General features: G+C 35.8%; 1 protein-coding gene across 1 annotated transcript in view; it reads left to right on the forward strand.

Moving 5' to 3' along the window:
* The window catches only part of LOC144450264 (uncharacterized), a 35,424-nt gene that overhangs the window by 7,175 nt on the left and 9,767 nt on the right, over positions 1-18,482 (forward strand). The window contains exon 2 of the mRNA XM_078140860.1: positions 14,568-16,761. Coding sequence (XP_077996986.1) covers positions 14,586-16,761 — 2,176 coding nt within the window. The 5' untranslated portion in view covers positions 14,568-14,585. The remainder of the gene's footprint in view (positions 1-14,567; positions 16,762-18,482) is intronic.

Consider the following 18,482-nt stretch of genomic DNA (forward strand, 5'->3'; position numbering starts at 1 on the left):
GTGTCTATGTGTGTCTATATGTGTGTGTGTCTATGTCTTATACACATGTAATTGTAGCTCTTTGTGATACCTTAGTTTAGGACTAATTTCCTTTAAAAATTGATAATCATTTTATTTAACATTCTTGTTAACTATGGTAATTATGAAGTGGAAAATTCACATTTTGTTACCTTTGTACTAAAGTAAATTATAATGTGGAATTAAAAATATGACATTTAAAAAAAATGTGGAAAATAGAATATCCTGTTAGTCATCAAAATAATGGAATGAATGGTTCACTTGATAACCAAGTTATCTCCTGAAATTGTCTCCCATATAATTTTATTTATTATTGACATACATTGTATTGCCAGTGTATGGTACAGTATCATTGAACTTTTGTAAAATAGGTTGAATTCTTTCCAGTCATTTATGATCACTAAAAGGTACTTCAACGTCGTTGAGTCGTTGGTAGGTGTGTGGTGTCCTGGTCCCTGCCCCAGATACAGTGAACAAACACAGAAAAATTAGTGTCCTGGTCCATGCCCCAGATACAATGAACAAACAGAGAAAAATTAGTGTCCTGGTCCATGCCCCAGATACAATGAACAAACAGAGAAAAATTAGTTAAGAATGTAGAATGGAGAAAACAATGCAAGGAATGTGAACTATTGGCAATTCAGGTAACTTTCAAGTTATACAATATACAATGTAATTATATTAAACACTTGTGAACTAAAGTTTATTGGAATGAAGTGATTGTTTTAATAAATTGGTCTGACTCAGCTTTCATTTCTGTACTTTGGTGGTGTGAGTTCCCCAGTCATTTTACCAGGGTTCCCTACCAGTGTTTTTTGTTAAGGATGGTAAGTAGGTAAAATGTACGTGAGTTCCCCTGTCATTTTACCAGAGGGTTCCTTACCAAAACTATGATATAATGCATTGGAAACTCTGCCAGTTTTATTTACCACTAGTATTCCCCTGTCTGGGCTTCCCAACTTTGGCAAAAACACTGGCAGAATGAAAGACCATTACTGCAATGATAATAATTATATTTGATTGAAGACTTAAAACTTGAAGTGTGGGAATGTGGATAAATTTGCATTACTGTTATCATTCCCTAATTAGATTGATTTTATTGTCACATGTTATTATAATAACAGTTATGATAACAATGTAGTCATATCTACATAGTTTTATTGTCTGTATTGATGTTATAGAAATCAATTGACATTAGTTTTATTTATACACAAATTGAATGACATTTAGATGTTATGTAACAATGTGTGTGTAAGTATGTCACTTTTAAAATTATGATGTTGTATAAGAATCTATATGTGTATGCTAATGGTATCAGAGTAGGGCACTTATGGTATTATATAACTATATGTATGTATGTATGTATGTATGTATGTATGTATGTATGTATGTATGTATGTATGTATGTATGTATGTATGTGTGTGTGTATGTATGTATGTATGTATGTATGTGTATGTATGTATGTATGTACATGTATGTATGTATGTATGTATGTATGTATGTATGTATGTATGTGTGTGTATGTATGTATGTGTGTGTATCATGTATATATGTATGTATGTATGTATGTATGTATGTATGTATGTATGTGTGTGTTTGTGTGTGTGTGTGTTTGTATGTACATGTCTGTGTTTGTGTCTGTGGGTGTGTATGTCTGTGTGGCTGTGTCTTTGGGTGTGTGTGTGTCAGTATGTCACTATAATGAAATTCTGATGTTGTATTAAGAATCTATACATTTTGTACATATATGTTAGTATCAGAGTAGGACACCGATGGTATTATATAACTGTATGTATGCATGTCAGTATGACACTTAAGATTATGGTGACGCTGCTAAGATACTCAAATTAAGGTGACACTACTACATGACTAAGAGAGTGTTGTGATATTTATTTTGAATTTGTCTGATGACTGATAGAATTTGAAGTTGTAGCTACTAGCATTCAGATTCCAGATATGGTTGAACAGTTTGATGTACATGTATCTTACAGTATAACATAGACACACACTAAACATACCAATGAAGTGGTAACACATACTGTATGTGCACAGATTACATGTACATATCCACAGACAGACAGACAGACAGACATGCAGTCACATCTGTGCACACACACACACACACACACATACACATACATACACACATACATACATACATACATACATACATACATACATACATACATACATACATACATGTACATACATACATACATACATACATACATACATACATACATACATACAATAACACACACACATATACACAACTGTCATGCATATACGTACACATGCACACACACACACGTATGCACACACACACACTCACACACACTCACTCACACACACATACACACTCACACACACACACACACTCACACACACACACACTCACACACACACACACACTCACACACACACACAGACACACACACACAGACACACACACACACACACACACACACACACACACACACACACACACACACACACACACACACACACACACAGAGACTACATAGTTGTTGCCTTGGTAGTGTCCAACACTTCAATTCAATCCATAGATACTATAGAAGGCCTTCAACCCAACCCATCAAGTACATTGTCCTAGTAGTAGTAGTAGAAGTACACAACTGAGTGATCAAGTCCCTGAACAATGACATCACTGTAATACAGGAATGTGGTCATATAGTAGACATACATAAAAACACTCAAGTGGCTAAACTTGGAATTATGAAGACTGTGGTTTCAACTTATCCATAGACAGTTCCCCTCCATTGTCTCCATTTACGAGTTCATTTAATGGTAGATAATGGGTCGTCATCCGTTGATGTGGAAGTTATCAGTTGTAGTGGACTTAGATAGACTAAATAGAAATTGATGGGTGACTTCCATTTTTGGGAGAGAATTAGGATTAGTTCTTTTGTTGACGTTCACATTTTACACAATTTTATCGCAAACTGAATAATGTCATAACAACAAACTGACAAGTACAGATTACTACTAGTATGATGTACAAGATAACATATATATCGTAGTATAACATGACTATAAGTTGACTATTTAATTTATTTACTAGAAAATGGAATAATCATTTTCAGTCACAAGTGGTATGCATACATTAATTGAAATACACTTGCCTGCATATTTACATACATATACACATAAAGTGACATGTACATTGTGTATGTATTAATTTTATTTATTCACATACACATACATATACACATACATACATACATACATACATACACACATACATATACACATACATATACACATACATACATACATACATACATACATACATACATACATACATACATACATACATACATACATACATACAGACAGACAGACAGACAGCAGACAGACAGACAGACAGACAGACAGACACAAACACACTGTTCAACCTTATTTGGTACACTAGTCACATACCCATACTGTACTGTAATTTCAATAATTAATTGGTGATTTATTAAAACTAATTCAAGGCTATCAAATGCAATTATAGATAATCCTGTCTACAGTTTACATTTCAATAAATACGCAATAATTCAATTTGTAAAAATAATAAATTCGTTGGCTGGTTAGTTTAATTAATGAAATTGTGTGATATAAACAAAGCATGTATTGTTCCACCTAATGTATGACGTCATTCATATACTAAAACAAATATGCCATTTGTATCCAGAATAAATACCCTTCCATTCCCTCAAGTTAAGATTAATAACCCCCTCCCCCATGTTAAGATTAATAACCCCCTCCTCCCCCAAGTTAAGATTAATAACCCCTTCTGATCACAGGCTAATCAAATACCTATGAAATATTAAAACATTTTATTTGAACTAAAATTACATGGACGGTCACTTAGTGAACTTAGACAGTCAGCTGTTTACTATATATGTATAGACAAAACATGTAAAGCTGTGTACTCACACAGCAAAAAAAATATATGAAAATAAAATAATAAATCTATCTACCCCACCTATTCTAAAATTTAGTGTAACCGAAACCACACAATTGTTGTTATTAGGTCTAATAGGGGCACTCAGTCCCAATAGATGATAGGGGCACCCAGTCCCAATGGATGATAGGGGCACCCAGTCCCAATGGATGATAGGGGCACCCAGTCCCAATGGATGATAGGGGCACCCAGTCCCAATAGATGATAGGGGCACCCAGTCCCAATGGATGATAGGGGCACCCAGTCCCAATGGATGATAGGGGCACCCAGTCCCAATGGATGATAGGGGCACCCAGTCCCAATAGATGATAGGGGCACTCAGTCCCAATAGATGATAGGGGCACCCAGTCCCAATAGATGATAGGGGCACCCAGTCCCAATAGATGATAGGGGCACCCAGTCCCAATAGATGATAGGGGCACTCAGTCCCAATGGATGATAGGGGCACTCAGTCCCAATGGATGATAGGGGCACTCAGTCCCAATAGATGATAGGGGCACTCAGTCCCAGTGGATGATAGGGGCACCCAGTCCCAATGGATGATAGGGGCACTCAGTCCCAATAGATGATAGGGGCACTCAGTCCCAATGGATGATAGGGGCACTCAGTCCCAATGGATGATAGGGGCACTCAGTCCCATTTAATGTTATTTCTTTGGATGATAGGGCACTCCCAGTTATACTATAGATAATCTTGTTGTAGTATACATAGTTGATAGAGTGTTGGGTGAATCGGCCATGAATTGACACTTCATCTCAGGTCACTAGTAAACTTTGTAAAGTTACTGGTGGTAGGGTTTAGTCAAACAGATGGTGACTTGATACAGACATGTTCAATACTGGTGTACCCAAGGTAACACACAGACTGCAACCAAAGGATCCTACAAAATTATCAACAGACTGTTCTGTGAAATGGCCCTGAGTTGATGCTCCATCTCAGGTAAAACGGTACTGGTGGTAGGGTTTAGTTATACAGTTGGTGACTTGATACATACAGATTACTAGTGTACCCAAGGTAACATATCAACTGCAGCTACTGTAATCAAACGATCCTAGATAATGTTCAACAGACTTCTGTGAAATGGCCTTGCGTTTATGCTCCATCTCAGGTCAGTCAAAAGTTACTGATGGTAAGGTTTAGTCAAACAGATGGTGACTTGATACATGCATGTATTCCTGGCTGTACATTTAATAATGTTGGTTTCTTATATAGCGCTTTCCCACTCCGTGCTCAAAGCGCTTTACAATTATTACCCCTGGCTCGGATCAGAACAGCACAACGGCCCTTTAGTCTTCCTCAACTCCCCGGGGAGCATACAATCCATTGCAGCCATTTAAGCGCATAGGATTAAAGCCTTCACATTGCAACCTACATCCTACCAGGTCCCCAGTTATACAGCTGGGTTGACTGAGGCACAGTCGTGGTTCAAATCTTGCCCAAGGACTTTAGCCACTCAGCCACATTTGTACTTAACACATCTTTATTAGGCAACATATAGTCCAGTCAAAATACTAGAACAATTATTACCCATCCTCAGAGCTTACCATAGACATGTTAGTTGCATGGGTTTTTATATGCATCTAATATTTCATTAATAATTATGCTAATTATGAAAAACTCATTTTTCACCATGTTCCACCACTTAGATTTTTCTAGACTTTTGATATGTTATTCAGCATAAAATTCTGAGCAAGATGCACTAAAAATAATTTCTGTACAATGTTAGGCCAACATTTTCCGTACATGTACATTTTTGTATATTGACTGGACTCTATAGAGTCTACAATTACACTGTAAACCAAAGGATCCAAATACTATATAACACTACATCTTTAATGTGTCCAGTGTTGTCCATCGCCAAGTACGCCACCAACACTGAAATGCATTCATATTGAAATCTCCATCCATCTCTTAATGTTCTTAACTGTGAAGGTTAAATTTATACAAGCATACACATGTATCTCTCGATCTCCACCACACCCTTCTCACTCTCTCTTGGTCTTCAGTGGCCTCCTGTCAAACATTAGGTAACACTAACTCTGATGATCAGTGACTGTCCAATCTTGTAGAACATCCACCAAGACAAGGACATCACAAACACTGAAATCCATTCATATTGAGATCTTCATCTTTAAATGTTCTCAACTGTGAAGGTCAAATTCATGACCTCAGCAGTCTCTGTTTTGCTTGTATATTAGGTCATACAAAGTACACTTTGTTCTCAGACCTTGGCTGGTTAATACACACACAATACACATTTTGTTCTCAGACCTTCACTGGTTAATAAGATATCCAATATATATTTTGTACTTAGACATATAGTATATATATCAACCTTCACAATCTCAATTTTATCAGTCGTCTGATGATCGCTGAGGAAGGGTAAATTTCCTGAGTAACATCCTTATTCTTTTGAATTCAGTTTAACGATAGTGTTATATGTATGAACAAAATTTGCTGACTCAGCATAACAACATTCTTCCATCACAATATACATCATTTTGATCAAAATCGCTGTGAATGTGTAAAAGAATTTACCATTTCCTCTGCTTTCTTATCACAATCTCAACAAATCGCCTTTTGATTGTCCATGCATACAATACCTCTGTCTCTCTTTAGAGTGTCTGCGTACAATAACTCTCTCACTGTACAGTGACTGCGTACAATAACTCTCTCTGTGTGCAGTGTCTGAACACAATCAGTTTGTAAAGGTATGTATATGGCCACTAGTAGTTTACAGTAAACCGTGTTTAACTTCAAAACATTTCAGAAGCAAGACTTAGAGACATTTGGCACACATTATCTGAGATACGTGCAACACAGTACAGTACAGTACAATATGCTATCCATGTGACGACCTGATGTTATCAAATTAAGGCTGGTGCTAGTACAGACCATCCACAATAACCAACACATATACTTGCATTCAAACAAGATTAACCTCCCTCCCCACATACATACAATACCCTCCCCTCATTCCCAACACATTTAATGTTGAACCCTGAAAGGTATCAATTTCATGAGTACTTGAGTTGACTATAAAGTGATTTAATTAAATGTTACCTAATGATCATTGATTGGCTATAGAGATAAACTACTGGAATTAGTAGAAAGTTAACTGTGTAAATCACATCACGGTATCATAGTGTTTTTATGTCTTAGATCAGTAGGGAGCTATTGTTGAAGAATTAGACCATTTTTTACAGTCCTAAGACTGTTTGCGTCACTAGAAAACCATTTATTGTGTTTTAATGAATAGAAATTAGAGACCTTTAGAATGTTAAACTTCAAGTCTGGTTTACAGTATAAACAAATTCTTGACAATAACGCTGTCAGAAATTGGTCACTCAAAACTAAGAAAATGGGACACGATCTCACCAGGTATTTTGGTAAACAATATTCAGACAAAAACACCCTGAGAATTGGGTACTCAAAGCTTAAAAAGTGAGACGCGATCTTGCGATATATTGTGTTTCGTTGAATTTAGACGAGAACACACACAGTCAATTTCAATACAGAGATGAATTTGTTAAATTCAGCTTGGTTTTGAAAACAATGTATGGAGTTTGTAATATTGAGAAATGGGTGACTCAAAATGAGAGAAAAATGTAGTGCGATCTTACAATGTATTGTGTTTTATTGAACTTGGACTGGGGGAAACAAATTCAAGGAGAAAGCCAGGATTTCTTGTTGGGTATTTTGTGGCACCAAAGTCATAGATTGTCAGTTGTAATTGTAAACTTATCAATTGTACATGTACAACATGTACGTCTAGGTACCGTGAGAGCGGCAGTAAACCGTCGCCTAAAATGGCTTAGGGCCATTGCAATGATGCGTTAAAGGGGCAGTTATTGTATAAAGTGCCAAAGGACCTACTACTATGATGTATGTGAATGACAGTAAAATGTCTTCTACAATACCCAAGAGCCACTGCCGTCGTGTGAAAAATCAGTCCCCACATTCTTTTAATGTGACACTGTAAACAAAAAGACCTAAACTAGAAATTTATGAAAACATCTCTCAACTGTCACACAAATTTGAGACGTTCTCTAATCGGCCTAACAGTTACTAATTTTAGAATCTGAATTTTTGTTTGTTTTTCAAATACATTAGAAAAAAAGCACAGCTGTTAATGTATCAAAGCAATCTGTGACAAACCCTAATAACAGTGATAAATATATGCTCTAAAAAAGCTAGAACCAATTTTTTTTTTTTTTTTTTTTTTTTTTTTGGCAAGGCTGTTGTTGTAATTATTGATTTTGGTGGGTTTTTGTGACTTTAAACTATTAGTAAGTATATGATTGTTTAAATATCTAAGTAGATTTATACAGGTAGTGGTTGCCATTTTATGAACTGTACATTAGTACTCAAAGTCTGTTTTCATCAACGTTTTGTTGTTGTTGTTGTTGTTGTGGGAGTGAGGTGTAGATACATATAAAATCTACCATTTCCGTTGTGTTGGATGACGTTAATAGTCTAGACATTGCTTATTCTTGCCAGAGAGGGTGCTGTTCTGCAAAATGTTAAGGGCGGGCAAAAATAGTAATATTTTTTATTTTTATGTCAGCGCTGAAAATTTGGGTCGGTCAGGTAATGAAAAACATTTTAAAAATAGGGTCAGCCTAATATCAGTATGGAAGGTCTTCTGTGATGTCTTGTAAGTGGTTAAAAGAAGAATGAATTGGTCATAAACATGTGAAAGTACATGTATGTCGGCCGACTAAGTGCAGTGGAGACGATTTCATTGAAATACCAGAGTATTGTCATCATAGCTTAAGCCTTGTTAGTATTAAAAGTAATAGTCGCGTTGTTTAGAGACACCCACGATGGACTTTAAATCGTTTTGATATGCAAATTAACCAACGGCCTCCGAGGTCCTTGAAGAATAGGTATTGATCGTGGTCATACAGTTGGCAAGATGACCTCTGACCTCGGTTATGCTGTTAGTAAGCTGACCTCTAACCTTACTAAAAGCCCACTTACAGTCGTACAAATGACAGTGCGGGTTTTGAATTGCGTATCAATTCCTGTTCACCGAGTCCCAGTTTTGACGAATTCAAGTTTCTGGTAAAGTTGGCAACAAAATGTACATAACTCAAACTCAAACCTGATAAACTTTTATAATCCAATGATGTCATTTATGATAGTATCGATACGTTTCAAAAAATTCCTACTATGCAATCAATTGTTTTAACAATGTCAGAACACAAACTGTAATGTTATAGAAAGCATTTAATATTAACATTATACTAGAATGTGTAAGTATTTTCACTGGAGTAAACAATTCACAAACTCAGTTCGTGCCACTTTGTCTAAAGTTTTGATGTCTCAAGCGTAAGTCTGGTCAAGTTCTGTCATGAGTGAAAAAAAAATTGTCTAAGAGTTTCTGCTTCTAGTTATTTTTATCTGTGTGACTTTGGTTGAAATGATTTAGGAAGTTGAATCTGTCCTTTGTGTTTAGAGAGTGCCTAGGTATGTATTGTATATTATAACAAAGAGTATTGTTGGTAGTGTTGTCAGCTGCAAGGTTGCCGTCATCGTCTATTGTTATTCTAACAAGCCACAACATGCGACTTTTGTCTAGTATTGATCCAAACGTTGGGACTTGTTTTTGCAATCCCTAGTGTGGTATCGTTTTACCAGCTGTTTCACTTTATGTAACTGAGAAGGCGAGGATTTTTACTGAGTAGTTGTTCCAGCGGTAAGTCTCAGACGAAAGACATCTTCCGATTTATTCTTCCTGTACCCAAATAAGTCATGAGGGTGGAAATTTGGAATATTTTTTTATCATTTTACCAGCTGTTCATCCTACGTTAATAAGAAGGCTAACATTTTTACTAAGTAGGTGTTCTACAGGTAAGTCCTAGATGAAAGACGTTTTCCGATTTATTCCTCCCGTACTTACATCCCCCAGTAAGACATTCAAATTCTGAAGAAAAATAACAAAATATTCTAAAATTTTAGAATATTTATTTTTCTTCAGAATTTAAATTTGTCTTTTCGTTTGTGTACCACCCCACCCCCACCTCCACCTCCACCCCCTCCTTAATCCCCCTTGTACTTTTACCAGATTTTCCCCATCTGCAGTACCAGGGTTCCCCATCTGCAGTACCAGGGTTCCCCATCTGCAGTACCAGGGTTCAAATACATGATACAATGTAACTTATGTATAGAATCCATACTTTTACCGTCATTTCAGATTTGACATCAAATTTATCATAGTACACTGTATGTACCAGATTTCTCTCCTCAAGTACTGGGGTTGTCAATTGTTAAAGTAAACTCTGTAAATTACAAGAAAAGTTGTGTAACTGAACAAGGAATAGAGTGTAGTGAAGTGTTCTTTAACAAGTTTGTTAAAATCAAATACACAGTGGTATGTAACATAACAATTGAACAGGGAAAAGATTGCAGTGAGATGTTCTTTAACACAGTTTGTTAAAATTTAATACCAGTACACAGTGGTACGTAACATAACAATTGAACAACGAAGAGATTGTAGTGAGGTGGTCTTCAACAGTTATTTCAAGTTAAATACACAGTGGTACGTAACATAACAATTGAACAGGGAAGAGATTGCAGTGAGGTGGTCTTTTACAAGTTTGTTAAAATTTGATACCGATACTACACAGTGGTACGTAACATAACAATTGAACAGGGAGTAGATTGTAGTGAGGTTCTTCAACAGTTATTTAAAGTTAAATACACAGTGGTACGTAACATAACAATAGAAATAATTACAGTCCAATGTCGAAGAATTTTAAGAATTCAACTTGACACTTAACGTTTATCTGGTGTACTGTACTGTTGATAAAGTACACTATCTCTGTTTGTCTGTGATTTTAGTTTGTGATTTTGTGATAGTTTTGCGAACCACAACGTGAGATGTGACATTTACCCAATGAACTGATACAGTATACATATACATGTATTTGGAGATTTTGTGATTTTGTGAACTTCATTGTTACTTGCAATATTTGCATACATTTACCTGTATGTATACTGGTAGGACAGAGAATGTATACTGTACATACTGATTATTATATCTGCATGTTATGGGTTATGAAATATATGTGTACATAATTAGTAATAAATGAATAAATATTTCAGTTAGAAATATGATAAAATATCCATGTCTGACTACAGACTAATACAGAACAGGAAAGGCTGGGATACAAGGAATAATACAGGAGAGGTTGGGATACAAGGAATAATGCAGGAAAGGTTGGGATACAAGGAATGATGCAGGAAAGGTTGGGATACAAGGAATAATGCAGGAAAGGTTGGGATACAAGGGATAATGCAGGAAAGGTTGGGATACAAGGAATAATGCAGGAAAGGTTGGGATACAAGGAATGATGCAGGAAAACTATATTATCTTGATATTCCAGGCTTTCCTGGTCTAGTACAATGATTAACACTGAAGTAAAACACTTTCTCTATGTGTGTTTATAGAATTCAAATGTAAAAGTATACTGTTTCAATTGGTTTATTTACAAGCCTAGCATCCCTTGATATGGCCTTTCTAATGTGGTCAATTAGCAAATGAAACAGTATACTTTTACACTTGATATATGGATGCTATAAATGATACATACAGAACACACTTTATTTGGTGTTATGGGTTGTACTTGATGTGGATGCTATAAACGATACATACTGGAAAACACTTTATTTGGTGTTATGGGTTGTACTTGATGTGGATGCTATAAATGATACATACTGGAAAACACTTTATTTGGTGTTATGGGTTGTACTTGATGTGGATGCTATAAATGATACATACTGGAAAACACTTTATTTGGTGTTATGGGTTGTACTTGATGTGGATGCTATAAATGATACATACGGAACACGCTTTACTTTGATATTATGGGTTGTACTTGATGTGGATGCTATAAATGATACATACAGAACACACTTTATTTGGTGTTATGGGTTGTACTTGATATGGATGCTATAAACAGTTGTGGTACATACAGAACACACTTTATTTGGTGTTATGGGTTGTACTTGATGTGGATGCTATAAACAGTTGTGGTACATACAGAACACACTTTATTTGGTGTTATGGGTTGTACTTGATATGGATGCTATAAACAGTTGTGGTACATACAGAATACACTTTATTTGGTGTTATGGGTTGTACTTGATATGGATGCTATAAATGATACATACAGAATACACTTTATTTGGTGTTATGGGTTGTACTTGATATGGATGCTATAAATGATACATACAGAACACGCTTTACTTTGATATTATGGGTTGTACTTGATATGGATGCTATAAACGATACATACTGGAAAACACTTTATTTGGTGTTATGGGTTGTACTTGATGTGGATGCTATAAATGATACATACTGGAAAACACTTTATTTGGTGTTATGGGTTGTACTTGATGTGGATGCTATAAATGATACATACAGAACACACTTTATTTGGTGTTATGGGTTGTACTTGATGTGGATGCTATAAATGATACATACAGAATACACTTTATTTGGTGTTATGGGTTGTACTTGATGTGGATGCTATAAATGATACATACAGAATACACTTTATTTGGTGTTATGGGTTGTACTTGATGTGGATGCTATAAATGATACATACAGAACACACTTTATTTGGTGTTATGGGTTGTACTTGATGTGGATGCTATAAATGATACATACAGAACACACTTTATTTGGTGTTATGGGTTGTACTTGATGTGGATGCTATAAATGATACATACAGAACACACTTTATTTGGTGTTATGGGTTGTACTTGATGTGGATGCTATAAATGATACATAGGGAACACACTTTACTTCGGTGTTATGGGTTGTACTTGATGTGGATGCTATAAATGATACATACAGAACACACTTTACTTTGGTGTTATGGGTTGTACTTGATGTGGATGCTATAAATGATACATACAGAACACACTTTATTTGGTGTTATGGGTTGTACTTGATGTGGATGCTATAAATAATACATACAGAACACACTTTACTTTGATGTTATGGGTTGTATATTGCCCCAGATGTATTTTAGTGTGAGTTTCAAGGTTAAAAAGATTTCAAATGTTTGCCGAGTTAGAATAACCTGACACTGTTATATAACGTTATATTGATTTTACTTCATCACATAAATCAATAATTTCTGGAAGTTCTGACAATTTTTTCAGTAGATTAAACTAGTTCTGATATTTCTGCACAAGCATGTGGATGTTTACATGAAATCGTAACCATGACAACCAGCTTGTGCTGAAGAAAATTTTGCTGTTGTTTGTTTGTAAGCCCTATCCTCACCTGAATCAATTCAAAACTGAATCGATTCTGTGAAACTGGTCTCTGTCCCTGTAAGAAGACTAGGCAATGGATTTGATTCTGTAAATCGTTTTTTTTATGGGATCGGGTAGTCTGGATGTGAATATGATATACTAATATCACCTCTAACTCCGTAAAGAGAGATCTTGAGATTCTATGAAGAATAGAATCATCTCTAACTCCGTAAAGAGAGATCTTGAGATTCTATGAAGAATAGAATCACCTCTAACTCCGTAAAGAGAGATCTTGAGATTCTATGAAGAATAGAATCACCTCTAACTCCGTAAAGAGAGATCTTGAGATTTTCTGAAAGATAGCACTTGACTAGGAAACAGAGAACCAATTTTGATTTGATTTTGAGCCGATTACACTATTCCACATGACCGCAGTCACAGGAATGTAGTGACAAGACTGTAGTTTCAAAAAGAGATGTTTATAGTTTGTGTAAATATCTGTTTGTGTAAATGTTTGTTTTGTAATGATTTGAAGAAGTTCAAATGTTTCTTGTTTGTAATTCTTAGTGCAAATGTTGATATCTTCTTTAACAGAGTAACAAGGGTGTTAATCCATCTTGTAATTTCTGAAGAGTCTCTTGAAAAACTGAAAATCATTCTCTAGACTACGCCACTTCACTTTATATTCAGAGATAGTATCAAAGCAGTAGAAGAGATTTAGGTATTAATTCATCAATAGTTTTCTTTGTTCAACCAAGGAAAATACAAGTGACCTAAGGGGCCTTGTCACTATGAGTTGCTAGACTCGACATACCTTAGATCATGAGTATTTTCAGGCTGAATGAATTTTGGAGAATAACATAATTATACTAGCACCAGTAATATCAAAGAAAAATTAGAAAAGTAATGTCAGTTTTGAATGTTTTGATTCACATTTCGTACACAGCAGAACCAGTGACATAAACACTCGTTGTTGTGACATAGATGTACGTTGTCTTGACGATGACCATGATATATATTCCTTATTTTTTGGTTCTAAATAGTTAAAACCAGCATACTCTGCAATACTATTATGGGATGTGATATTATGGGATGTAATATTATGGGATGTAATATTGTGGAATGTGATATGGGATGTAATATTGTGGGATGTAATATTATGGGATGTGATATGGGATGTAATATGAGATGTAATATTATGGGATATGATATTATGGGATGTAATATGGGATATAGTATGGGATGTGATATTATGGGATGTAATATTATGGGATGACTAACGTTTTGTTGTGTTTTTTGTTATAGATGTGACGTTGTTTCATTATGGACCGCCGAGAAAGCTCACCAGTAGATGAAGAAGTAGATAGTAGAGCTGCATCAAATAAAGAAAATAATAATAAACTATATTACGGTGAACCCGAAGATCTCGTAAAGTCGCCAAAGGAACTTTTAGGCGAAGAATTCGCTACAATTGCTGAGTATAATGCACATCTAGCCAGACAGTTCAGACGTCAAGAGCAGACTGTCGCGGATGACACTGATTGTGATTGTCACAAGTATAGCATGGAAAAGTTAGGAGAGAAACAATGGACTTTGTATTGCGATAAACGTGACGTAAATTGGGACCGCGAGTGGAGACTCGTGTTTGACGAGAACGAAGATGATGAAAATAGTTTAAGAGAGCGACGGGAAAATTGGGAAAAGAAATTAAATTTCAAGTATGCTGATGAATCTGATGAAGAAAGCATTCCAGATCAGAAGTCGAAACACGTCTCTATGGCAACGTTTAACGGACCAAGGCGTGATCCTTGGCAAGCTAACGCACCCGCAAATAAAATATCATCGCAGGCTACAATGCTACTCGCACAAAGTTGCAGCAAAAAAATTGAAATAAATCATAACATGCCCGAAAAATCACCGAAATTAGACAAAGGTTTATTCGTGTCAACAGATAAAATTATGTCAACAGAAATAAATGAGAGCGCAATTTTAGTAAATGGACCCTCAGGGAGCGTTGATAGTGTCGCAGATGAGAAAGCAACACAAACGGAAATAAAAAAATCAAAGACACCAGCTAAGAGAACTCTTAGTGATTCCAGTAAAGGTAGTCACAGTGGAAGTAAAACAAGTCTTAACAGAGCTGGTAGTAGAAGTTCTATCGGTCCCTCATCTCCGGGAACGCAGAGAAAATCGTCAAAATATATGACGACCGTCGAAATAATGATAGACAGTAAAAACGGAGGAAGAGCGGGCAAAGAAGAAAATGTTGTCAAACCGGGAAATACAGGTGCTAGAAAAAAAACTACCGGTTGTTTCAAAAAATCCTCCTCACCAACTCAGATGTCAAAAACTAATTCGAGAGAGAGTCGCGTACAAAGTGCGAAGCGCGATAAACATTCCCGAACTGGAAGTATGTCTCCACCGAATGTTGCAAATCGAAAAGCTATGTCGGCAACCGGTGTTCGTAGTCGTAGTGTCGGACCAAATGTATTACTTCAGAATGCTAATGAGAAACCTGTCAGCGTTCGCGAAAAGAAAGCAGCGTGGGAGGCGAAATCGTTAAGTAAAAATAAAACCGAATCTTCCTCGTCTGATCATGGTCACATGACACAACGAAAGTCGTCAGAAAAGAGGAAATCTATCGTCGCTGAAAGGAAAGCAATGCTCTTGTGTAATGTTACTGGGGATAATAAACCAACGAGTACCTCTTCAAGAAAATCCACAGGGTCTACAAGTAAAACCGACGGTCAAGAAAGTAGGCCAAGAAGAAGCTTACCACCTACACCGATTAGAACGGATGCACCGGGAACCTTTGCTCGTACGGCATCAAGATTTACGCCATCGTTGCACAAATCTGATCATAGCCCAGGAACGAAAAGTTCCAACACAGGAAGATCTACATCATTATCGTCATCAGGAGGGAAAGTTGACACAACACACCATCCACGTGCTTCGCGAACTCTCTCTTCATCATCATCACCTGTTGGTAGTCATAGAAACTCACCTACGTCTAAAAACGCACCTACAACAATATTGCGAAAGTCGGATGATAAATCAACCAGTGTGACAAGAAACACTGCTTCTAAGACACTGCCCTCACACAGTATGAAACGGAAAACCCCACCACCCATACCTACAAAACCTGACATCAAAGGACTAAAAAGAGATTCTCCTCCCAGACACTCGGACATGAAAACAAAAACCCGCAGAACACCACCCCCAACCTCATCAAGTCTTGACGAAAAGACAAAAGACTCAGAAAAACCAGATATGGTCAATAAACCAGATATGGTCAATAAACCAGAGATGAAAGACAAAGGTGGACATGTTGAAACTGACAGTGCTCGGAAACCGTCAAAGAAAACTGAAACATCGCCAAGTAAAATGGAGAAAGATGGAAACTACTTTCTGAAAGTCGTACACGGAGAAGAGGATAGACTGAATAAATTATGTAAAGTAACAGAAATAGATCTACAGAAAAATGAACTGACTGAGGACGGTAAGAAATATCTACATTTACATATCATTTGCATATCATTTACATATCATTTATATATCATTTACATATCATTTACATACCATTTACATATCATCTACATATCATCTACACATCATTTACATATCATTTACATATCATTTATATATCATTTATATATCATTTATATATCATTTAGTCATTATACCATGCCTGAGTCAAGTTGAACAAATGAATATGGAATATGTACTATAGTCATTCTATGTCATAACCACATGTGCTACATTGGTTTTGGTTTTGGTTTTGGTGTGTTCAAAATATTAGTCAAAATGTTCAAAAATGTTGGTGTTTTCCCCAATTTTTCTTTGATTTTACTGGCACTGATATAATTATATTATTCTCCAATATTTTTCTTTGTTCAGTTTGAAAATACTTGTGACCTAAAATTGGCACTACTTATCTAGACAAAAATTGTGAAGTCTTACGAGAAATAGTGGATGCGGAAACTGACATCAAATTAAAAAGACAATATAAAACTATTCTTCCAATCTGTAATGGAATCTGATAGGAAGAAATAAACAACACAGAGACCATTTGGAAAACAATGGAAAACCTGAACTAGACACTCGTACAGAAAAAAAATATAATAAAATAAAATAAAAAATCTACCTACCCCACCTATTCTAAAATTGAGCGTAACCGGAACCACACAATTTTTTTTATTACTTCTAATAAAGCCAGAAATACTAAAAAAGCAGTTTAACAGGCCCAACCTACCCATATTTTTTCTAAGTGGCCATTAAATGGAATCTCTAGAATTGATTTGAAACGATTTCTTTTAGAATATGTGAGTGCTAAGTGTTTTTATGGTTGTCAATTCTTGTACATGTATGCTGATAAGAAAGTATGATCACCGAGAGGTCACCGAGAGGTCACAAACTGTCACTATGTGTTGTTAAAATCCATTACTGTATTATCTCATTGATGATTCTACATGATTCACTCCGTACTCTTTGTATCAGACAAGTTTGGTTTTACTTAAAATGGTAGTCACGCTTGTAATGGGATTACGTTATATACTAAAAATACAATGTCGATAGTGTGTCAAGATCTTGCACAGACTGTGAGGTCATTTGAGGTCAATCTAAGGTCATTTGAGGTCAATCTAAGGTCAGTTTGAGGTCACTTTGATGACAGTCATGGCAACGTGTCATGTTTTTTATGTCTTTGAGAGTAATGAGTCATGGAAAAAAAACTGTTTTTGTGAAGGGTGGTGTCGTTTTTTGTGTTTACCTGATTTTTGTGTTTTTCTAGTCATGTTTAGTTGATTCCATGTCAAAATTGTTCAGTATCAAATTTATCCGATCCACCCTATATTTCTAGGGTCCTTGTTTAGGCAACATCTACAACCATAAGGGGATACTAAAATTTTACCAGATTTCTCCTCTGTTGCAAGGTTCTAAAACACAATGTAATTTTACCAGATTTCATGTGACCCTCTCTGTTACCAGGGTTCTAAAACTTTCATAAATACACTGAATGTATAGGAAACTGTAAATTTTACCAGATTTCACCCTCTCTGTTACCAGGGTTCTAAAACCTTAGTAAAAACACTGAATGTATAGGAAACTGTAAATTTTACCAGATTTCACCCTCTCTGTTACCAGGGTTTTAAAAACCTTAGTAAAACACTGAATGTATAGGAAACTGTAAATTTTACCAGATTTCACCCTCTCTGTTACCAG

Source organism: Glandiceps talaboti, chromosome 19, assembly GCF_964340395.1.
Source record: "Glandiceps talaboti chromosome 19, keGlaTala1.1, whole genome shotgun sequence".
Classification (NCBI taxonomy): Eukaryota; Metazoa; Hemichordata; class Enteropneusta; family Spengelidae; genus Glandiceps; species Glandiceps talaboti.